The following is a 24,960-nucleotide window of genomic DNA, read 5'->3' on the forward strand; positions in this document are numbered from 1 at the left end:
AAGTACTTGAACTTGTCGTGATACGCGAATATGTGGGATGTATAAATACAAAAACGGGGCAAGAGCAGGAGTATAGAAAGGGGAAGGGGGAGGGGGCGGGTTAGGGTAGGAGCCACTTGGCGTCTGTCGCAACAATAAATGCAATAATTTTTATTGAATTAAAGACGATAACTCAATTGAGTGGGCGACTGGCTCAACTTGACTGGCAGAGACTAAACAGAGAGAGACAAAGCGAGACAGTGAGGGGAAGAGAAAGAACCGCAGAGAAAAACACTCAGATAAATGAACGATGAGTCAAGAATGCACAAAGAAAATGGGCAAAACGAACAGATATTGAACCCAAAGGGGGGACTTTCATTTGCCAGCCCTCAAGGATGGAAAGGGGGGCAGGACACAGCCAGGTTGACTGACACCGGTTCTCAGGGGAGCTATTTGTGTAGCTTCACTGCAAATGAACCATAAATAAATGATATTAAAAGCCATGAAATTGTTAAATATAACTGTGTACGGTTATCGTGAACGTAACGCTTAAACGTTTAGCTACTGAAATTGCGCTATTTTTCATTGCTAAACACTTTTTATCAGTGATTTGTAAAGATAGCCACAACCACGATAAGCATCGAGTGAGAGTAGAAGCGACTGCGAGGGCCATTCATAGTTAATTGAAACACTAAAAACATTTTAGTACGATTAGTTGAAACTTTTAAAACGTTCAATTGGGTCAAGAGTGGACACAAAATGGGACAGATCCCAACTAACAAATGCCAGCCCCTCACACCTGCCATAAACTACGAGAGCAGCTGTTACGCATGTTTCTCTTGTGCTGGCAATAAAAAATTCTTTGATTATATTAAATGTATATGAGAGTGTATATTGAAGAAGAGGAAGCAGAAGCAAACGCTGGAAGCAACGACAACAAATGGCAGGCAAATGCACGTAAATAAGATTTTAATTGAAGCTTTTAGCAGGAAATGGAATATTAATAGAAAATTCTGTTGAGAGCCTCCGGACGAGCTGACAATGTCCTGCCTCGAGTTGTAACCGGGACAAAGTCCTGCCCTCAATTGCAGCAGGCGGGCAGGCAAGGGGTGTGTGGGAGGGGGGCAGCTGTTAACTGGAATTGTCGAGTTAGCAACTAACGGTACGAGTCGCTTACCGTTAAAGGTCAAAGGCCGACTGCGACTGCGACTTCTGCTGGCATTTGCATTTTCTTTCTATTCTTTTTTATATTTTTTCAAGCTTCTTCCATCTGCTTAATACCCAGTGGATGAGTCGGATTAATTAGCTAAAAAGGTGGTAGCACTGCAGAGAGGGGCAAAGAGGGGGCAGAGTGTCTTCTTATTAGATACCTTAGGCTATAGGGTAACGGTATAAATCCCTGTCTCTGATCGCCGCCATAATTGAGCCTGTCCAATTAACAAGTCTTTGCTGATGCTGTTCGCCCCATAAAAGGTTAAGCGAATGATTGGCAGCCAATTAGCAAAATGTACGAGCGAGCGAGCGAGCGAGCGTGTGTGTGTGAGTGTGGGTGGTGGGCAAGAAGTTGGAGAAACTAATACATATTAGTTTTTAAAAGAGCAAAGGTAACGATGTTATAATTAATCAAGGTATAACAAACGCAAGCAATATGATAATTCGATTTCAACTTCAATCAAAACGGCAAACTGAATTAAAACAGTTTACAGTTTATTTAAAAAGGCAAGGTGTGTCAATCGATAAAATCCAAATAATTGAATAATGTTAAGATATAAGTTTAGTTAAAGCATTTGAAAGAGATATATTTAGTTTGCTCCGCTCAAATATGCCTTATTATATATACAAAAAGAATCCATCAATTGACTTCAATGGAAACTTTCGAAGGAAAACAGACCTTGTTTTTCAAGTTATTCTAACTAAACACATCAATTGCAAAGGCATTCTCTGACGCAAACACATGAGCAAAAGCTATTAGAATCGGAAATATATATCCCCTTTGCAGCTCACGAAGGAATCGCGTTTCTCGAAAACACAATATGGCAAATCAATCTTTGTTTAACTACGCTAATTAAAAGCTCCACAATATCCATTCCTAATTACAGACAATATAAGTGCAATTGTTATTCGCCGCTGGTCTTTAAGTTAAAGTGCAAACTACGCGATGCCAGTCAAAAGGTAATCTATCCATCTAATTTGTTATAATTGCCCCACCTCCACGCCCATAGAACTCATCCCAAAAAGCAATAAACGACTGGCGCACAAAACACGATTCGCCATATACACGATTTGCAATATATATATATGTATATATATATATAACTTTTCGTTACGCTCTGACCCACACAATGATGATGTATGTATTGGTGCTGGGGGTAGTTGCTTGTGATTGTGTGTGTGTGTGTGTGTGTGTGTGTGAGCTGGAAGTGAGGCATATGGCAAAAATATACGAACATAAATACAGATATATTTATATGATGATAATATATGGCGCGTGATATTTAACATCGCCGCCACATTAGCAATGACCACTAATCACGGCGGGAGAATTTCTGCAGTGTGCGAATAATTTATGTGACAACGTGCAAAACTTCGAGAGACCAGAAACTCAGACAAATAGAGAAGGAGAGAGAGAGAGAGAGAGAGGAAGAAGGGGAAATAGATACAGTCAGAGAGCGCAGCATAACAACTGAAAAGCAGTTGCGAATAAATCAAATAAAGCTGCAAAACGTGATCGGAAACCGCGTCAAGCTGGAAACTGTATGACAAACTGATTGGTGACTGGAACCCAGCAAAGGGGGGCGGTGTTTGGCAGGGGCAGGGGAGGCAGGTGACGGTAGACCGTTAGTAGCTGGCAAATTGAAAACGTTGCTCAAGTGCCTCGCAACCAGTTTTGGCAATTAAAACCCAAAAATATTCCAATAATTTAATTGAGGTCCGAGCCGAAATATATCTTTATCTTTATATAAAGTATGTATTATTCATATGCATACCTATATATCTGATGCTGATGCGATGAGAACTTTTTGCTGTCATCTGTGCTTTGGCAAATGCCTCATACTCCTGCCTGCATGCCTCTCATTCACATGTTTGAATAATGAATGGATGCGAATGAATGACTCGTGAATGCGTGCAGAGCGGAAGTAACACTTAGCTCAAAAGCATGAGCGCACGAGGCGTAGAGGGCGCGAGCTAAGGGCAGGGGTCAGGCGGGTGTGGGGACGACACGTGCTTTGCCAGGGCTTTGGGGCACTCGACGCACACACACACGCACACACACACACACACACACACACACACACACACACACCAATACACACACGCACACACACAATGGCCGCTTGGCAAAGTGACAAAGACAACACGTTTTTGTGAACAATAACAAAATCAGCGACAACAACAGCAACAACAACAGAAAAACCAACACGCACACAAAGTTACAGTAGCCTCTTAAATACAATATACCCTCCCCCTGCCAACCTACCAGCACTCTGTGCCCTTCTGGTATGCTGCTATGAAAATGCGGGTATTTAAATTTAATTTGCAAGCTGACAAAAAAGAAAGCAAACGCTTTTCTTGACACATACCATATGTGGATGTGTATGTGTATTGGTGTGTATGGGTGTGTGTGTGTGTGTGTGTGTGTGTGTGTGTGTGTGTGTGTGTGACAGGAAGTAGCACCACTAAACCACCCAATACAGACACCTTCCTTCCTCCCCTCCTCTCTAATTCCCTTCACTCTTAGCTAAGTTATTTGAAAGCAAGTCAAGTCAAGCACAAAACCAACCGAAATGCTGCTGGCGCTCTCAAAGTGGTTTTCTTGGCCAGCCGCAGCGCAGTGGGATACTAGAAGGGAACAGAGGGGAGGGGAGGGGCGTTGTGGTGCGGTGCGGGTCGAGCCGGGTTTGCGCCTGACAGTGGGTGTGTGCTGTCGAGCAAAGTTACACACATTGAGAGCCATTGTATTAATACGTGTATGTATGAGTATTTAGAGTGTGTCAATGTCTAAAGTAGACGTAGCTGTTGTTGTTGTTGTTTTCCTGTTGTTGTGCTGCTGAGTGCAACATTGGCATTAGTGGCACAACATTTGTCAGGTGGTTGCCCAAAGCTCTAAAAGCTTCGTACTTTAATTGAATTGTTACGAGTTAAGTGAACAGCCAGGGGTTGCTAAAGGGTCAAGCTAGACTTGGAGTGAGTGATAGAGAGAGAGCGAGAGGAAGGGGTTGAGAGGGGCGGGGCCAGGGTAAGCCAAGCGCCGTCAATTTGAGGCATTAGCCCAACTAAACAGGCAAGTGAAAGCAGTAGAAAAGTTGGAAAGCGACACAAAAGGTTGCAAGAGTTCAAACAAAATGAGAAACATGAATGGAAAATCCAAAGTACACAAAGTTCTAAGCTGAACTAATACCCTGGAAAAGTGCGTAAGTTGCAGATTTAAGCAGAACTAATAACACTGACATGCACTAAAAAGGTATTATAGCCTATTTTGAACTACATATCTATCCATATATACTTGAGCGATAAATTATGCTTCATTTTCATATAATTTGCTCAATATTTGCTATATATCTGTTGTAGGAATCCAGTAGTTAGAAGCTTTCCTTTATACTGACAGAGCATTTACAGATACCGTACATCCAGATGGAAGCGAGTGTGTGAAAGGAATATGAGTGAACGCACAGAAGGAATTGGCAGAGTTTGTTTAAGATGTCTTAAGAAATAATGTCATTCAAGCAGGAACTTATTTACGAACGGCTACATAAATTATATACGTACCATCATGCAGACTAAAGGATAACTTTTTAACCGAAAAAAAGATTGTAGAGCAATCAACAGATGGCTGATAGAATGCTATCAAAGCTAAATTTCGCCCACCTCAACCACAGCTCATCAACAGCCAATGGGCCACAAAATGGATATAACCACCTGGACATTTATCGGACAGCCCACAGGCCCACAAAGAGATCCCAATTTTAATTAAGTAAAACTAGTTTTTAAAATATACAAATACATGTTATATAGAAATAATTACATAAGCCCATATGCAATCAGAAAAAAGTTCCCTTTTAAGAACATTATATATTTTTAACAATTAAAAACTTCTCATTGTATAACTATGTTTGATATTTAATGCATCTGTGCAATTCAATCAGTTGAAGTCGAAAAAAAACTTCACACAACATGCAAAGCCATTAAAACAATTAGCCAAATGCACTGCAGGCCGCACGAGCTATTCAGCTATTCGGCTATTTGGCTATTTGGCTGTTCGGCTGTTCAGCTGGGAGCTCATAAAACATATTCATAACGTGGCCGGGCAACTGGCAACTGCAACTGGCTAATATCCAAATGGACGGGCTCACGGCAACCGGCAACGACAGCACATTGGTTAAAGGGAAAGCACACAAAATGTTTTTATCACTTATACGCCGCATGTGCCACGGCAACAAATGCGTCCCCAGAGCGAAGGGAAACACCAGAACGAACAGAGGAACCGGAAAAGAGGGAAGGGAGGAACAAAACGCCTACGTTAATTACACTGCAGCAGCGACTGCAACAACAATTGAAGCCGCAAGTGAATCTAAGCTAAATATGCTCGAGTGTGCGAGTGTGTGTGTGTGTGTGTCTGTGTGTAATTGAAAATGACTCATTCGAAAATAAAGCAAATAAAATCAAATGAATGAGCAAACACACACACACAGACAATCTCACTCACTCAAACAACACACACAACAAAAGTGACCTTACGCTTACGCTTTTTTATGCATCTCCAAACACAAAGTTTCACAATCTTCTTGCGTTTTAATTTTATTAGATCTACGTCTAAGCGGTCGGCATTTCGGCGGAGGGAGAGGCAGGTGCCGGTCAGTGCTAAGTGCACTAAAATAGAAATAGGTGCCATAAAAACCACCTGCAAACGCTGACAAAAAAGTAGACGCAGACAGCGCAGAGTGAATCATAATGAAGCAAAGGTTGCAAGTGTTCAACCAAACCGAAGTGGCAATACCCTAGAATTCCACATGAGAGCAGATTAAAAAAGGCATCAAAAGTTAAAGTAACTCAAAAGCTAGGCAAATATTGCTAAGTTTGTACACTTAAAACTATTTCGCTGTTTAAGCAAATTTGGTTATAGGTGAATGTGAATTCACATGAGTGGAATATGGGTGAAAATGTATGAAGAGCTTGGCATTAGCAGCTAGCTGTTAAGATTGTCGACTAATGTGTAACATTTAAAAAAGAAAAATCCAAGCAAAGCACTTGCCAAAATCAAGACTAGTATTCATATAACTTAAGCTTTATTTTTTCGCCTTTAATCGTTCATATTTCTTTGCAATTGCGAATTCCCCCGATCTGAACTATTCCAGCGAAACAAGCTCACACAATTGTGTGGCGAAAATTTCCCTAATTTGCTGACATCATCAAAATGACAACTTTTAATTGTAGCTAAATGAGAGCTGTCTATCTACTTCTCTTTTGTGCCTAATAATCGATAAACATTTATCGATAAGTCATTGCAATGCCACATTGTTGAATCATCATCAAATGCCAACCCGCACCGAGCTGAACTACTTCAACGGAAAGCGAAATTAAAACTCGACTCTATGACGCTTCGCTTGATCACTTGATCGCTCGATCGAAGATCGTATAACCGAGATGCCGGTGCCTGGCAGTCGGCGTCGAATCGATTCAGTTTCGATTCAGCGGATGACGAATGCCGAGAGTTATAAAAAGTTATAGAAAAATAAGCGAAAAAATATATATATATAAAACAGTTGACATAATTTCTCTTGTTCTTGTTTTTGCTCAAAACTGATAAGAAAACGCTCTAGAAACACAGTCAACGCGCGTTGGGTTTTGTTTATGGAACTTGTGGAAATATTTTATCGTATACTTAGTATCTGCCCGAGCCTGTTGTTGTTATTGCTGTTGTTGTTAAATGAACGTGACGGGAGCTACAATTTGTGTGCTGATAAGAATTGCCATAAGTATGGGTTCGTGTGTGTGTGTGTGTGTGTGTGCGTAAGTGTGTGTTAATGTTGTTTAAATTCTGGGAATTCACAGTTATTTAAAAGGCCTCTGGTTTTGTGTTTAGAGAATGCCAAGTGCAACTGCCATTGCGAAATCTTAACGACTATGTATATACTATAAATATATATATATATTGATTTCCAAGAAAAAGTACAAAGAAACTATCTGCCTAAGACTAGAGCGTTGAAGTTTTTGAGTTTGTCTCATTAACATAATTCCTTATATAATGATTCAGTTGTATAACAATTTAACGAATGCTCTAAGATTCTAGATAGAAAAGTGTTAAAGATAATATGTTTTATAGCATCTGAACCTCTAACATTATTTCTCTAGTATAACCTTATATAATAGCAGTAACTTTCTCGAGCCTGAGCAAACACTCTCCGAGCTCCATTTCCTTTTTTTTTCCATTAATTGTTGACGTAAATTTGATATTTTGGCTAATGTGGCCTTTCAATTAGTCTAAAATATTGAGTTACCAAGTTGGGGTAGCTTATAAACTATGCACAAATGTTGACTGGAGTGAAGAATGTCTGCCCCGAGGTCATTTCTTGAATGAAAACAGCTTTGAGACAACGTTTTCAATAAAACTAATGAAAATTGTTTGTATGAAAACACAAAAAGACAGACATTGTGGCTTTCCTTTGTTAATATTTGTTTGCTTTTCTTTAAAATATATATATTTTTAAAATTTGTTTTCTCATTTATCTTGTGTGTCGTGTGTGATTTGAACATTTTACAGCATTATTTTTGTTATGGCTGCGTTTTGCTGCGTTGTTTTTGTGTTGGATTTGCATTTTGAAGCACGTTCAAAATAACAAAACACAACAAAAAAAAAAACAACACAAATCGTTGACGCCAACAGCAACCCCCCCAGGGGTCGGAAAAGGGGCGAGGTGGGTGCGGAGCAACTTTGCTAACAAATTGCTGTGTTGTGCTCATATCCTGGCAAGTCCCGGAAGTTGACGACGCCGCGCGATAAGTGCAAGCGGCGAGAGGGGCAAAGAGGAAGCGCCTGTCAAAAAAAAAAAAAAATGAAAACAAATAAAAGAGGGAATATGTAAATCAAAAATTGCGAACAAACCATAAAAGCGCCGGCCAGGACATAAAACCTGAAAGCCAAAGATGAGCCAAGATGAAGAAGAAGCAGAAACAGCAGCAGAAGCCGCCATGGACGTCAGTAGCTTTTTTTTTTTGGTTATCTACTCTCTCTTTCTCTCACGATTGTTTTGCACGTTTTGTGTTTTTACAACTTTTACTTTGTTACCGAAATAAAACAGAGGCGGTCGCCCTTAGGGGGTTGTTGTTGTTGTTGTTGCTGGTATTTGCCCAGGCAGGTTAACGATGTCTGTTAGGTGAGACAAGTGCACCAAAGAGAGAGAGAGAGAGAGCGAAAAGGAGAGAGAGATAGAATGCGGCAGAGCGAAAAGGAGGGGCGGGCAGGGCAATTGAGAGAGTCGCAGCAACAACTACAAAGTCAAGGAGGGTGCAATGACTGCAACTTTTCGTATGTGTGTGTGTGTGTGTGTGTGTTTGTAAAGGAGAAAGTTCCGTTGAATGCGCCCCATTCCCCAACCCCTCGAGCCATAACTCCAAAACCAACTGCATAGTAATTTCAGCGAGGGTTGCGAACAGAACAGACAAAGTATACAAAACTGTTAAAAAAAAAAAAATATGAGAAGCAGCAGCAGAAGAGGAGAACAAAATGAGAAACGGCAGCAGGAAAGGGAGAGGGAGAAGTACGTGACACCGAAAATTCGCGTCAAATATGTACATTGCCCTCACAAAAGGGTTTAACCTTGGACTTCAGCAAAAGATATGGGAGGAGGGTGCAGCTAATCAGTCGCCGGCTGTCACGCGGCTCGGCGGGTACGGGGGAGAGGCACCGGGTTCGGTTGCTGCACTCTTTCGTGCAAGGCACAAACCATAACATGAGGCTGACTAACCCAGCTCGTGATAATGCCAAAAAAAACGGAAACAGAATTTGCGAAAAAGAAAACATAACGTAAAATGCTTGCATTAAATACAAATCAAAAATACGAATCAAAATAAAAGCAACGAATTTGTACATAAGAAAAATATATATACATAAATAGATACATTGATTAAAACTGAAAATAAAGTAAAGCCTAATGTTGTACGTTTCGTGTGGGTATTGTAATTGTACTAACCTCCAAAGTGCTGAGCTGATTAACCCACTGGTATGCCTAGAAACAAATGCAAATCGTACAGACATATCAGACAAATGAGAGAGACAGAGACAGAGTTGTAGTTGTAGTTGAAGAAGGAGAAGAAGAAGAATAGCGCACCATTCAACATAATACATAAAAATTAAATAAGTATAATATATAGTATAATATAAAAACTAATTTCATCTACTTTAGTTAACAGTAATTGGCATACGTGACAATCAAAAATGTTACTTATGTTTAATAAAAGGAAATCAAGAACTGTTAGAGGGGTTGCCCAGTTCACACACACACGCACACTCACACACAAGCACAATTGGCAAAAAATCAGCTGATTTACCAACACTCAGCTCCAATTTTAAAGCGAAAAAACAACCGCTATAAAATTTGCTGACAAATTGTGAGCGTAAACGTGTGTGTGTGCGTGTGAGTGAGAGTGTGTGTGGCTCTCACTGTTTGCAGCTCTCTCCATCTCTCTATTGCTCGCCATGTCTCGTCTTATTCTTGACGCTTGGCATTTGAGCAAAAAGAAACAACTAAAAGCTGTTCAACTTTAATCGCACAAGAGTTTAATAAAAGCCGCTATGAAAATTCTGCACACACACGCACACACACACACACATGCACGCACATAGACAAAAGCTGACGGCTGTGGCTCATTTAATTTTTCACACAAACAAGCAACAACAACAAAAGCAGGGTAATAAATTTTATTAAAACGAAATTCGGCAAAAATGTTTTGCTTTGCTGTTGCTGTTGCGTTTGTTGTTGTTGTTATTGTTGTTTCGGCAGACATTGAACTTTATTATGGCCGCTTTTTTCAGCAAATTTCTGTGTGTGGGCGCAATACGACGCAAGAGCGTAGCGAAGAAAAAAAACACAATCAAATAAAAATAAGAAATACAAACACAGACAATTGAGAGCGACACACGCACGCACAGAGGACATAAGAACAAATAGTTGGGTTAGATTTTGTTATTAATTATTCCCATTTTTTTTTTGTTTCCCGAGAAAGGGGAAAGAATAAAGAGTAGAATAGATTGAGAGCCTACTTAAAATGATGGCCTTTGGGCAATTGGTTTTATTTACTTTGTTTTGTATTTGACAGCTGCTGCGGCTGGAGAGCGACTACGCTGACGCTGGCGATGACGATGACGACGGCGGCGTCGACGACGTTGATGGCGTTTGCTTTTTGCCGCTGCTTCTTCACTTTTCTATTGCACACACACACGCGCGCAAATTCGCAAGAGCGTACGCACACAGCTGCACAAAGCTTTCTGCTGTTTACAAACTTTTGCGACGTTTTCAAGTGCGCCCCGAGACGTGAACGTAGACGGCGACGCTGGCAGCGACGTAAGCAGAGAGAGAGAGAGTGCGAGAGAGAACGCGCGATGGCGTTGTCGGAGCGGCAGGCAACGTAAGCTTTAACTATTTTTCTTGACTTTGCTTCTTTTCCTTTATTTTTTTTTTTGTTTTTTTATTTTTATTTTTTTTTTTGTTTGTTGTTTTTTGATGTGTTTAAAAATATGTATGTATTTTTTGCTTGCTTTTGCTCACTGCCTTTGCTGCGGCGGATTTTTTCCTTTTTTATTTTTGCAAAAACGCTTTAATAACTTTCTATTGCTATTTTTATATTTTTTTTTAATGCCGTTTCACAAACTTACATACGCACACATACATATATATACAATGACAGACAGTGACGAACGCCGACGAAGGCAATGTAGAGGAAACAATGAAAAAACCGCACATACGATAATATTTCACTACCTTACTGTTATAATTTATAATTTTTGCAATGATTAATATAATTGTTGCTGCTCTCTTGCTGTTAACTTTATTGTAGTTTTAGATGTTGTTGTTGTTGTTGACGTTGAGGATGATGACGAGACGACGTCAGCTTTAAGTTAAGCACACGCAATATACACACATTTACACATGCACATATAGAAAGAGAGACGAATAGAGACGAGAAACTGTATGCACAAACACAGTTAGCTAGCTCTAGTTGTGTTGTTGTTGTTGTTGCTGCTGCTTCTGATTCTGCTGTTGTCGTCGGCGCGTACACGTAGCAAAATTTTGTGAGCTTTGAACAAACAGAACGAACGAACAAACAGTGAGTGTCCAGCCCAGCTGATTTCAATTTTGTTTGAATTTCTTTGATTTAAACCACGCGCACAACGAACTGGCCACGACAAAAATTAAAATGAAACTGAACGCAAAGACAGGCGACGACAAACACAATCCAGAAACCGGTGGAGAGCGGTCCATGCGCAGTGCTCAACGAAAAGAGAGCACGAGAGTGTGACAGAGTGAGAGTGTGCGCGCGCTATTCAAGTGCGAGTGAGAGCGCCTCATATAAATGAATGGGCGGCTGTCTGGCAGCACTGACAGTGAGAGCGGAGCGGCTGAATAAAAAAAATGTAATAGAAAAGCGCCGGTATGCGGCGATGTCTCTGGCACAAACGGAACTACATACTGGCAGCGTTGCTGCTCACTGTGCGAGGCGCTCTCTCTAACCCCCGCTTGTAACAACAAACTCTGTTACCGGAAAAAAGCAATTGTGGCGGGGGTGTTTTTATGCCCTTTTCGTATAGCCGAGAGCGCCAACAAAAGCAAGAGAGTGAGAGAGTGTAAGAGTGTGAGGGAGCTGCGTTGACGTCAACGACGCCGTCGTCGTCGTCGTCTGACTCAACCGCAGCGCCACCACCCAAATTCGCACAGTGGAGCAAAAGTCGAGCATATTGGGGCAATTATTACTTCATTCATCAATTTTGTTTAGCCGTTCGCTTTTGGCACATTTCGTTTGCCGTTCGCGTGTAAAACGACGTTAATTGCCACTGGCGTCGCCGCTGACGCTGGCGTCATTTCTGTCATGATTTCAAACGAGCGGCGCCGCTGCAGCAGCCAACTACTCGTGCTCGCCAAAAAAAACTCAAAACAAGTGGTTTTTTGGCATTTGGCGAACGCGTGAGAAACAAATTTGAGCACTCGACAGCCCAGCAGCAATTGGCAACTGCAGCAGAGACGCCGACGCCGACGTCGCTGTCGCTGTCGCTGTTGACGTTAACATCTCATGCGCTCATGTACTCTCTAAGTGTTTTCGCATCAGCTGGCGGCTTGGCGGCGCTACGTTTAACGTCAGCGTCGCTGCTGGCGTTGGCTTCGCTGTCTTTTCGGGACTTGACCGTTTTCTACGATGGTTGTTTTTTTTTTTCTTTTTGCCAATTTTCAAGTGAATGTTTGTATTTTTCTTTTGGCCGCCCGTTTGACTTTTTGTATGCTTACAGCTCGTAAACATAAATCATTTAAAATATAATGCGTTATTTCTCCTGTTTGTAGACGATAGACACGAATAATAGTTGCAGTCGCTGACAAACAACCTGGCGACGTCTCCGCCGCCTTTGGCTAGGTTCAATCATCGCGATCATTAAACGGAATTTATTATTGTGGGCAAAACTGCAAATTGGCCATAAAGATAGGCCAAAAAATGTTTGCAGTGGGCAAATGTCGAATGGAATTGCAGCCTTTGACAGTTGATTTGCCACCTGCCTCTACTAAATGTTATACTGTCATATGCCTCTACTAACTGTTATACTGTCATATTACTCTACAAACTGTTATACTTTCATATGCCACGTAACATACATATGTGAGAGCTTACGTTACGATATCTATCGAAGCCTCGCCAACTATCGCTTTGTTTTAGTATTTTTTGTCAGTATTATTTGTTTCATATTTGTATGAACTCTTTAAACTACTTTTTGTATTTATTTTTTAAATGTCAAGACCCTTTTTCAATAGAAAACCAACAAACACGTCACGATTCGTGCGAATTTCAGCGGATCAGTCGTAAACCTGTTTCTATGCGCATATTAGAAATTCCCATAGCTCAAAAGCGACACATTAGCTTTCAGATTGTTTACCTGAGTTTTAAGTGATTGATGTTTACTATAAATAGACAATAACACTGTATTTTAAGCCGAAATCGAGGTGTTGCCGACATTCAAGCAATTGTAGAATTGCACAAAAACACAAATTAAATTGATTCCGTTAAGTTTTGTGAATTCCCCTAAAAAAAACCGCAACTCTTTTACGTATTTCTTTAGTCAGCGGTAAAAAGTCATCGCAGAAACAACAAAATATACCCTTGTTATCAGTGATAACAGCTTCGGGGTGCACGCAAAATGGAAAAGCTTGAAAATTGCAAAACAAATCAGGAAAATTTGATAAAGATAAAGTAATGCAAATACAAATGATATATAAATAATATTAGAAAAAAAAGGGACAAACAAAAGCAATTTCCAATGAAAGTTTATATGGCTTGCATTTTGAGCGCGTTAGCCGAAGCGAAAAACATAAGAGAAGAGCAGAAAAAAAAATATCAGTTGATAAAAAGACAACAACAACAACAACAACAACAACGGATGACAAATTCTATACGCAAAGCCAGCAAGAAAATCGCCTAGTGATGGCCCAAGCGGAAGGCTGGGTGGGGGGTGGGTGGGGTGGGAAACCAGCAACAGCAAAGCAAAAGCAACGATAATAGCAAAACAAACGACCGACTGACAGCAGACGAGGGAGAGGGCGCGGCAAGCGGAATTTTCAATTGAAAACGAATGCGTATAAATGCGCCCATATGGAAAATACAAGCCAAGGGATGAGGCCATGTGGCTGTGTGTATGTGTGTGTGTGTGTGATGGTATAGGGGCTGGGGGGAAGAGCTGCACGCAGAAAATTGCGACGTCGCGCCGCCTACGTCACGTTGCTTATCGGCCGTCTTTCGTATGCAATTTTTATGCTGGTGTTGGTGCTGGTGCGACGCCAGCGTCGCAGTTAGCGTTTGTCCTCAGGGTGTAAATGCGTTAAAATAATCAGCGAGGCGCGCTGCCGACGCAGCTGGGCCACCCACCCCCCGTCTCTGGGTTTTGACTTTGCTCTGTTTGCTTAGCTGCTGGTAGAAGCCGTAGGCAGCGACGTCCACGTCCACGTCAACGTCAACGCAGCATCTTTGGCTGTTTGTACAACTGTTACGCAAAGCGACTGTTGGACTGTTGCTCTGCACTCACAACGCACAGTTGGCATTTTATGTTTGCCCAACTTTAAGTGTGCTCTCCCACTCACTCACACACACACACATGCTCAACCGACATTCTTTTTTATTCTCTTAGTTTATCTTATGTGCATAACTTTGTTCATTTCGCCTCATTTCATTTCGTTTACAGGTTGTCAAGAAATTAAATGTTCATTATTAGTTTTCCTTTGCTTTTGGTTCGTATTCCTTATCAGTTGTGTTTACGCTCTTGCTCGCTCGTTCTATTTCTCTCTCTCTCTCTCTCTCTGCCTCTCACTCTTGCACTGGTTACTCTCTGACACTCCTTTGGACGTCGACGTCAACAGCGCTGCCAGCATCGCCAATTGCTTTGACGACTCATCAATTTGTGCGGCTTCTTTGCCAAAGGCGACTTACGCTGACCATTTGCTGGCTTAACGCGCTTAGCCCCTGCACCGCGCTGCAAGGCCCGCAGCAGCCCACATAACGGCACACCAATACAGGCACATTCATATAAACAAACATTTATTGCATGTTGCTTGTCAATCGTCGTTTGCTGCTGCTGTTGTTGTTGTTGTTGTTGTTGTTGTTGTCGATGTCGTCGCTCGACGGCGAATTTTATCGCAAAAAGGGAAAATAAATATGTATAATGTGTATCCAAATAAATGAGTAAACATGTGTGTGCGAGTGTGCGTGTGTGCGCTGTGTAAATAAGCGATTTTTATTAGAGTCACAGATAAAACGGTTAATGACAAACACATTTGTGCAATGTTTTTATGTTATGTTATGATTTCTTTTATTATCTCCACCCCACCCGCCCTTACTCCAGCTCTTTTACTTTTTGTGGGTCAAAGCAAACACACATTAAAAGGGGGGGGCGTAGATCAATGAATGTCCGCATTTCGAGCCATTAAATCATCAGGCAAAGCCTTTTCATTTGATAATGGAACATTTATTACATAAAAGTAAATGCCAAAGCTACAAAAATATACTTATTATCTGTATTATCGGCTTACATATGCCAGACTATATTTCTGTATTAATCAGGCTTGATTTTATTATTTTTTTTTATTTTTGCAAAATCACATTTTTGTTTTATCTAATCGGCTTTAACTGATTTTATCACAAACATCCGCAGTTATTTTCTACGTAGCTTCAACATGAGCTCATTGGATTAGAGCAGTCAGCGCTTCACGTTCCCCAGTCGTGTGCAGGCACAAACTGGCACAGCGCGACTATGAGATACCCTCTAAACGCAAATATCGAAATGCGAGAAATGTCAAAATTCAGCTCAGATTAAGTCTGAATATTAATCAATTAATGCATAAAAAGAAAGGTAAAGATTTTCATGCTATAAAATATTCTTCTGCTAAGTAAGAAACCATTTACGGTTTATTATTTACAGGGTATCTAAAGAGTCAAACACGCCACAAGACCTCCAAATGGAACGGAACTGGGGCTAATGCTTTCACCTGACGTCAGTAGCGGCAATGCCGACGCTGACGTCGCCGTCGCTGCTGACGTCGACGTCGACGTTGACGTTGACGTTGGCGCCCAACATTTGCATTTAATGCGAAGCAGCAGCAAAAAGCAATTGGCTAAAAATAAATACAACGTATGCAAAGTTGTTATCACACATGGGACCTCTCAAGAAGAGCACGGAGAAGAAGGAGAACAATAGATACGGAAAGACATGGAAAAGCGACAGGGCACAATATGGAAATCAGTGGAGTTGTTTATCGAAGCGATGTTTGGTGTCACAAGATTGTGGGGCATACATAAATATCCAAGTATTTAACGGACTGTTACCCTAATATCTGCGAAAATAACAACAACAACAACAACAACAACAATGGATGATATAAAAGGCACATTTTGTGGGCGTTGCGACGCTTATCGATTTTTGGGCTGTTTCTGTGTTTTGTTTTTCAGTTTTTGAAAATTTTGTGTTTAGTATTTGGGATTTCAAACGCAGAAATGCCAGCTTTAGGCAGAGCCAGCGATAAGACAGCGTGAATCGACTGGAAACCCAAAAGTGAGATTATTTTTTGTGGTACGTCAGTTAAATAAATGTACGGGCTGTTATCACTGTGATAAGGCAGAGGATATGCAGTCAGGTTCTTGGAAACGTGTGGAAATAATAAATGGAAAATGAGAAGGAAACAATTGTTAAAAAAGTTTAAATTTGTGACAAAATATCTATAAAGTTATCGAAATAATCGCTAGTAATAAAAATTATATGCTTAAATATATATATATATTATATTTCATTAAATTATGTTATCTTGAATAAATAATTTGAGGAATTCTTTAAAGTTACTCATTAAACTGTTTCCATTAATATTCGCCCTTATCTTTTTGAGAAGCGCAAAGAAAGGCTTACATTGTTTCAAAACTTTAATTAAAATGTACTAAACAACTTTATTAAAAGTCTTTTTAATTGAACTTTAAGATTTCCACCATAATAGTCTCATTATAGGTTGAAAACTTAAAAGAAAACTCATTTCCAAGCGACGCCTCGAGGCTAGTTACAGAAAAATGTGGCAAAGGAATTTTTACAGCTGAGTGGAAAATGCCAAGAAAAATGTGTGTAGGAATTGCGCGTTGGGGCTAAAGCACAGCTGCGGCGTAGGGGCTGGTGGGCGTGGCTGCCTGCTGGCAAGAAATAAGCGGAATTGCATTAAGTGCATCCGTTCCGAGGGGGGACAGGAAGGGTGAGAGGGGGGGGGGGCGGTGTGGTCACAGCCTGGCATCCTGTCGTGCTGTCACCTTGAGACAGTTGCCTGGCTTGTGGCAGGAATTCAAGGTTATGTCAAAGATGGAATTAGTTAACAGCGACATTTAAGACAGTTAACTTGTAAATTGAAGAGGGGTAAAGGTAGGAATGAAGGGAGGAAGATGAGGAGGCAAGTAGGGAGGAAGGTATGCGTCTAAGAATGAGGCTAAGGCCACAAGAAATCTCTGTCCATTCGCTTATCAAGCTTCAATTAAGCTGAGACAGTTTAAGTGTTAATATCAACACGATTATAACTGATTGGGGTGCGTGGGTGAGTGTGTGTGTCTGTGTGTGTGTGTGTGGGTGAGTATCCATTTTAATGATATCATAAGCATAGACAACATGGTCATTTATGGACATCAAACATAATGAACATCAAATGACACACACAAACAATAAATGGATAAGCGGGGGCCAGGACTTTTCTGCCTTGGCTTAAATTAGGCCTACACACACACACACACACACACACACACACACACACAGTCACACACAGATTAAACTCTGTCCAGTTAACTTTTAAGACGCCTGCGCATAAACCATCTATATAATAATTATATTAATATATAATTTAAATGCGGTCAAAAGACGAAACGGAAAATTGATGGGGCTGCGATATGATGGACGGTGCGGGTGGGCGGCGATAGGAAGGGCGGAGGGTGGGGGATGTATGCTCAGTTGTGTGCATGCATAAAATTGATAGCTTAATGAGAACTGGAATGAATGGGCGGCGTAAGGGGGCGTGCTTTTTCGAGAGGGCGTAGCTATAACTAGAGGCAGCTACTCCGGATATACAAAAAAAATAACTAAAGAATACTGAAACATATGGAAAAAGCAGAGCTATTCGAAATATTTTGACAAGAGCGAGATTTATATAAAATATATTATATACATGTTTTTTTTTTATAATTTAATTGATATTTTGTTTATGTTTTCTTCATGAAAAAGGTTTATAAAAGAGAGAAATACTCTGCTACAAAAATGTGACTTGCACAGGGTTGGTTTCTAAGGCCACCATCAGCATTTCCGTCTCCCCTGCCCATCCTCGATGAAAATTGACAGCTACTGAATTAAAAAATATATAAGAAAAACGGCCACAAGCAAACGTTACCCTAGAGATATTTGTGGACCAATTCTCAGGGCACTACTCAATTTACTGTGACTTTACGAAATGGGGGGGAAAAAAAAGAAAAAGAAGAGAAAACGAAGAAAAAAGAAGCAGCAGAATCAAATCCATTAAATACGGTTCAGCTGGGTAGCTCATTAAAATAGGTTCTGGCCTGACCTGCTGCCGCCGGCGCAGCTCATAAATCATCTCAGTTTACGTTTGATATGCGCTGCATTTTCACAAATTTAATGAGCATTAAGTGTGAGAGCAAGCAGCAGCAGCAGGCGGATGAGGCGGAGGCGGCGGAAGAAGCGGCAGAGAAGTTGGCGAAAAGCGTAACCAATACGTGTGGTCATCAGTCAGCCGTAGTTCAATGTAAACCGATACGAATTCGCATATACACACATGGGAACAGGGTCTGGGCCGGGGTCTGTGCCGGCATCGGGGTCTGGGTCTGGGTTGTGGTCAGAGCTCTGCCTTGGATGACGCGCAACTTCGGGCAACATTTCACACATGGCGGACAGCTTTGGTTGACAGCAAATCTGAATTTGATCAGAGCGCAAACATTAAAAGCGCAATTTAAAAAGCCAGAGGCGACGGCAAAAAAAAAAGTGATTTATGAACGCCCACATGGAGCTAACATTCCGCCCGCCCGCAACGCCCCGCTGCTTAATTTCGTTCCTGGCTAAAATTACAAAAAAAAAAAAAAACAAGTAAGAGTGCTCCAGTCGGAAGTGCTCGACTAGAGAATACCCTGAATCTTCTTCTATTTACATCAAGCGCTTGTTTGCCCTTAAATGAAAGATATAATATTCTAGAAGCTTTATGTCAAGTTTGATGACTCTTGATGGCCTAAAAGCTCAACAAACGAGATTTCGACACATTGTTTTATCGACGGACAAATGGACTGACAGACGGACATGTGTAGATCGACTCGGCTATGAATGCGGATCAAGGGTATATACACTTTATAGGATGCAGAGATGCAATTCTCCTGAACAGGAATATATTATATACTCCATCTAGACTAATAATAAATGATATATCTTATTTGATGCCTGGCATGTCTTATGTCGAAATGATAATCTCCAACGCCAAGAGTATTCGACTTTATCGATCGAGTCTGACTCTATGACTCCCAAGTTTCTAGAGAAGAGGATAAACAGAACAGAAAGACAGACAGACGGACAGAGAGAGTCCCCATGGCCTTTATCAAGAATACATAATATACTCTAACAAGATTAAAATAAATAATAAGTGTCACATCTCATCCCAAAATGATACTGCCCAGCGGCGAGGGTATTCGCAAAATGAAATGCAGGAAATGAGCAAAGCTGATAACGTGGCGTATGCGCAATGTGTGCGCTTAGTCATGCCGTGCAGGTGGGCGCATGTGGCTGTCGGGCAGGTGGCGGTAGGGTTGCGGATTTGCTAAAATATTGACATTAGATGTTGTTGTTGCCAACTTTTTCTAATTTCTAAACACGCTTTAAAGTGGCCCCGAAAAAATCAAAGTGTGAATAACGACTAAAAACTGGCTGAAAAATAAAGTAAAGTAGAAAATGTCGCTCAACGCGTAAATTGGCAAAGTACGGGAAGTGGGTCGCTGGTGAGAGAGGGCGTGCTTAGGGGGTGGCTGTGTGTTGAAATGACAGCCCTTTGTTTGGCTTTTGACTAACCGGGACGCCACTTAACGGCAGTTTCAACGCGTCCTGCCGCCAATTCGGGTTAAGCCCCTCAACAGGATATACTCTCTGTTTTCTTTTTTCGACTCGACTTGTTAAAAGTGTCAATTTTCGCTTTACGACGCGTGGGCGCCCCCCTCAGAAAAAAAAAGGAACCTGGGCAGAGGAACGTGGCGTCGGTAGACAAGTGGCTGCTCTGTTTGTTTATGCTCACATGAAGCGGGGCCGATGCGGAGGGGCAGGGATAACAAGGCGCTGAAAGGCGCAAGGTACAAAGAGGTTCGAGGACAAGCGCAAGAATACAGCCGTTCCCGCTACGCTCGGGCGGCGCCCCAAGGGAGCGCCAGGGACGAGAGAGGAAGGGCCGAGGCAGGTTTGGGTTTCATGTCCATGTCGCGAGAGCTGTGACAACGTCGGGGGCTTATTGTGTTACACGCTGCACACACACACACACACACACACACATACAGAGAGAGAGGAGCTGCTGGTAGCTGGCTGTCAGCTACTTTTTAGTCCTCTGACAAAATTGCCAATTAAAACGTGCCACAAGCTTGGGGCATGCAGCGTGCCACGTAAATTCGACTGCCTGCCAGCCAGTCTGTTATTTTATTTTATTTTTTCATCTTGCCTGCTTTTTTTTTTTTTAGTTAACTTTGAGCCGATTAAGTGGCAGGCAAACAAAGCTATGCGACAGAGCTGCCGCCTTTATTGCAGCTCCTTCAGCTAATAGTTATGCAAAGGCAGCAGAGCCTTTAATAATTAAGCACAAAATTGCAGCGTTTGGTGTGTCCCCATTTTTTTTTTGTTATTTCTTAAAACCCTTCAGCTTCTGATTAAAGGCTTGCGAATTGCGTGTGCGAGCTGCATGGCAGCTCTGGCACGGCAATCGGTGTTAAATACTGGCAAGCCAAGTCCTGTACACTTAAGCTGTTACTTACCCACACGTTTGCTGGCTTTGAGCTGGCAATTAAATTGATTGTGCAACTTACCTGCAAGCAAGAAAAGAATAAAATATTTATTTCAATTTGTTTTGGGTAGTCAATCTTCTCGGGCTTACACAGTTTAAGTAGAATGCATGAGAAGCGAATAGAAAGGCAATAGTTTTTTGTTTTCCTTTAGCCTTTAAATCTTTTATCTATGTTGACGTCAGCTTTTACTATACGTAAGGTTTTACAGATTTACAAATTGCTTACAAGGTTTCAGTTTAAGTAAGAAGTTTTTAATTTATCTTCCAAATTGATGTTACTCTTAAAAAATTGATTTGAAGGCTTAGTTTATTATTAACTCTCCTCCCCTGCTTTATGTTCTCTCGATTTGCACTTGAGTTGACCTTTGCATGGGTTTTTCTTTTGTCTGAGCACTTAGGTAAATAGACTTTTACTTTTTTCTTTGCTGTTAAGACAAGCTTGTGGTTTTATTATTGTATATCGAATACATATCTATCAAACTCAAATATTTTTAGCCATAATTGACATGCTGCCAACGTTGGCTTCACCTTGAAGCCGCTTCGCAAACATTTGTCGGGCCGCGCTCAATTGTTTTGGTCAACATTCAAAAAATAACAATTTGTCAAACAAATAAGCAGAAGGCATCAAATGGAAACAAAACAAAAGTTAGGTAAAGAAAGAATAATGAAAAAAAGAGGGCGAAAATAAAACAAAAGCCAAATCTCAGTTCAATTTGAAGAGGATGATGCTCCAGTTTTAGGCACATGCCAAAAGTCGAAGCTAGGAGAGAGGCGGACAGGGCGGAATATATAGAAATGCAAATATTGATTGATGCGCGTTTGGGGCAAGCAAACACTAAGATTGATGATTGATAGTGTCGCATAAATATTAACAATTCATGACGCACAATCCGGTCAAACAGATCGCAGACCCCAAGCAATACGAAGGCGGGGGCAGTTCAGAGCTGAGGAGTAAGCTTTGCTAGAGAGAACGTGCAGAAAGTTGACAAGTCGTCTGCTTCGACTGCTTCCATTCAAATGAATGAGAATGAAAACAGAATCACACGCAAAAGTCATAGAATATTAATGAGAACGTCAAGACATTTCTTTTTTTGTGCGTGGCAGAGAATTGGATTGTGCCCCACAAAAGGTGTTGAATGCCACCTAATGCAACAACAAACAATGTGAATCGCCTACGCCAGTCATGGGACACGCAATGCATTCCATGGCAAATAACTGTGGACCTGGCCAGAAGCTGGCGAGGCTCTGGCTGGCAAAAGGGAGCTCTGGAACGTTTGGCTGCATGCATTGTAGCGCTTTGCATGACCAGGTTGACCAGGGGCTGGGGCTGAGGCATGACAATGACAATGATGTTAAATACAAAAGAAAAAACTAAACCCAAAAACGTAACTGAGAATTTGCTCATGGACAATTGCCAGGCAAGGGATTTGCGTAGGGTGCACAGTTCTCTATCGAGATGAATTTTCATCTTCGTTTTTTTTTTTGTTTGTATGATTTTGATGCTGTTTCGTTTTCTGCATTTCAGTCACGTTTGACATTCATATTTGTTTTGAAATTACGAGCATGTTGTTGTTGTTGTTGTTGCTGTTTTTCCTATTCAAGCTGCAGCAGCGCCACAAGCGGAAATGCGAACAAAAAGAGCGCGTGGGTGCTGCAATGCCAATAAGGTCTTTGCGTGTAGGCGAGGCACGGGTCGATGGGGTGGGGGTGGGGAGGCAGACACTGCGTTGCGTGCAGCATGGGTATTATTTAGCGTATTCCTTTAGTTGGCGTCGCAACAGTTTCTCGTTTAACTTTGTTGACACTTCGTTTGATGAAGTGTCCTCTTAGCTCTCAACTCTGTTCAACTAACTCGATTCTCTGCTTTTCTCGCACTCTCTCCCCTCATCTGTCTATCTCTCTCTGTCTCTCTCTCTTTTTTTTCTAGATATGCTCTACTCCGTGCGGCTGCGGGAATTGTCATAATTGAATATGTTTGCTGTCTTCGTTTCGGTCTCCTGAGCAAGTTTTATGCAGCCCGTTTTGAATTTCTATCGCCTGGGCAAAGTGCAAAAGCGCCAATTCGATGGGGACTCTGTCAGCGTTTCGTTTTGGGCATTAAGGAAAATTGAAAACGCACCGACAGTTGATTGAGAGAGCGTCAGAAGGAGAGACAGAGAGTGAGAGAGAAACAGATGGAGTTAGAGAGAGAGAGAGAGAGAGAGTGGGAAAGTTGAGCTGAGGACAACGAGTTGCCTGGGGAATAGTTGACGCTTGATTGTGAGCCATAACGAGATCCTGCAGAGCTCAATAACATTCATAAAGTCTGATGTACGCAAATGAAAGACGTTCAATGCCAAAGGAAATACTTTGCGATATGTCTGACACGCACTTAATCAGGGCTTATTTCAGAAAATTTCATTAAAAGTTGGAGTTTTCCAAGTTAGCTTAAAATATTATAACTTCCTCAAAATGATCTTGGTCCGTTCTTTGCAGTAGTTCTACGTTTAAAATTGAATTTGTTTAAACTTTGAATTAATTTCCCAATACTTATTGTCATTAAATTGAAATGTGAATTTTGTATAGAAGAAGATATATATATAATATATATACTAATACTATATGTATAATACTATACTTGTCTGTATATTTAAAAGTGTTTGTCCTTGGTGACTGACTGATCAACGGACTGATTGACTAACTGACTGATTGACTGACTGACTGATTGACTAATTGACTGACTGACTGATTGGTGATCAAGTACAGGCCATACCATAACAGCTACGAAGCTGAAATTCACTCTTATGTGATGAAGGTGCAAGGCCGAAAAATCGCGGAAAACGTTTGTATACAATTTTTTTGTTTATCAACCGGTCGGCCTTGAACTCATTTTCAAAGTTCTTTGTTTAAATTAATTTGAGGGCTGCTCCAATTATATTATTTGTATTAAAATGTTTAAAGTAATCTATGATTAAAGTGCTTGCACAAAAATAATGTCTGCCTCTTGCCAGGCTCAGTTCACTGTGCTTTTGCCAGCAGTAAAATTTCAAGCTGCAGCTGCCAACACCTCTGCCAAAAGCCAGCAAACCTTAGCTCCTCTCCCCCTTTCTCATAGCCTGCTCGCAGCAGTGAATTCCAACTGAAACGCGCAAAACATTTAATTTCAATTTGGCCCAAAACGCAGTAGCCATAAAAACAAAAGCGAGGCAACAAAAAGGAACATATATATTATATATATATTTATGTATATATGAAGGATAAGGAAAAAATGGTTCGGGCAAGAGTGGAGAATAAAGCCCAACAGCGAGTGAGCACTAGAAACTTGCACTTTATGCTTTAATTCAAAAATCGTGTTCAACTGGCAGCCGCAGCCCTGAACAGAATATGGCCACCCCTTTCACCCTAGCCCATGTTAAGTCACATATGCGAAAAAGTTGGCAACACTGGAGCTGGCATGTGTGTGGCCAACCAGCCAAGCGAGCGACCGAGCAAGTGAGCCCAAAAACTTGCTGAAAACAAAACCCAAAAACTGAGAAGCCCAAACTCGAGGGGCACAAATGCATACTGAGAAGTTTAGGCCCAGCGGCTGTTGCTGCACCTGCCCCAAATAAGGGCAGCAGCAACAGCAACAGCAACAACAGCAACAACAACAACAACAACAACAACAACAACAACAACAACAGCAACAACAACAACAACAATAGCAATTGCGTGGAGTATGTTGTGAACTTACAAAACTGCCCACGGGGCGTGCCCAAAGTTGAAAGCGGCAGCAGCAAAAACGTTGTCTGTCGGCGCTCACGCAGTTTCTATCAGTATTATGTGCGAAAATATTTGCGCCGAATTAAAAATGAAAGAGATAGACACAGGGAGATAAAGCGAGAGAGCGACAGAAAGAGTGGCACAGGAAGGGTGGGGAAGTAGTAGGGGAAGAGCCAACGGGAGAGATGCAAACTTTGGCATAGTGAAACTTCCTGCACGTATGCAGCGCACGCGACGCAATTATCCTGCAGGAATTTCTTAATTTTTTGTGCGGCCAACGCCTCAAGTATTCCTAGAAAAAAAAACATACACAAGAAAAAATGACTGCCATCGGCACGCCGAAGATAAAATACTCTGGGCCTAAGGAGGCAAATAGATGCTCGCAATAGATGAAGATTTGGTAAAGATATATTGAAGACTTTTCTAAATCTATGTATCGCCTGTA

At 41.3% G+C, this 24,960-nt stretch overlaps 1 protein-coding gene across 8 annotated transcripts in view; it reads right to left on the reverse strand.

The window, feature by feature from the left end:
- The window catches only part of shep (alan shepard), a 189,771-nt gene that overhangs the window by 24,353 nt on the left and 140,458 nt on the right, over positions 1 to 24,960 (reverse strand). For 2 of the 8 annotated variants that reach the window (XM_070208208.1, XM_070208218.1), the window contains exon 4: positions 20,746 to 20,796. The exons of 4 other annotated variants lie outside the window; for them this stretch is intronic. In XM_070208208.1, the coding sequence (XP_070064309.1) occupies positions 20,746 to 20,796 (51 nt within the window). Of the gene's footprint in view, positions 1 to 9,167; positions 9,204 to 10,274; positions 11,395 to 20,745; positions 20,797 to 24,960 lie in introns of those variants that run through there. 2 more of the 8 variants (XM_070208220.1, XM_032435331.2) reach the window with 2 other exon arrangements.

Source organism: Drosophila virilis, chromosome 3 (genome assembly GCF_030788295.1).
Source record: "Drosophila virilis strain 15010-1051.87 chromosome 3, Dvir_AGI_RSII-ME, whole genome shotgun sequence".
Lineage (NCBI taxonomy): Eukaryota > Metazoa > Arthropoda > Insecta > Diptera > Drosophilidae > Drosophila > Drosophila virilis.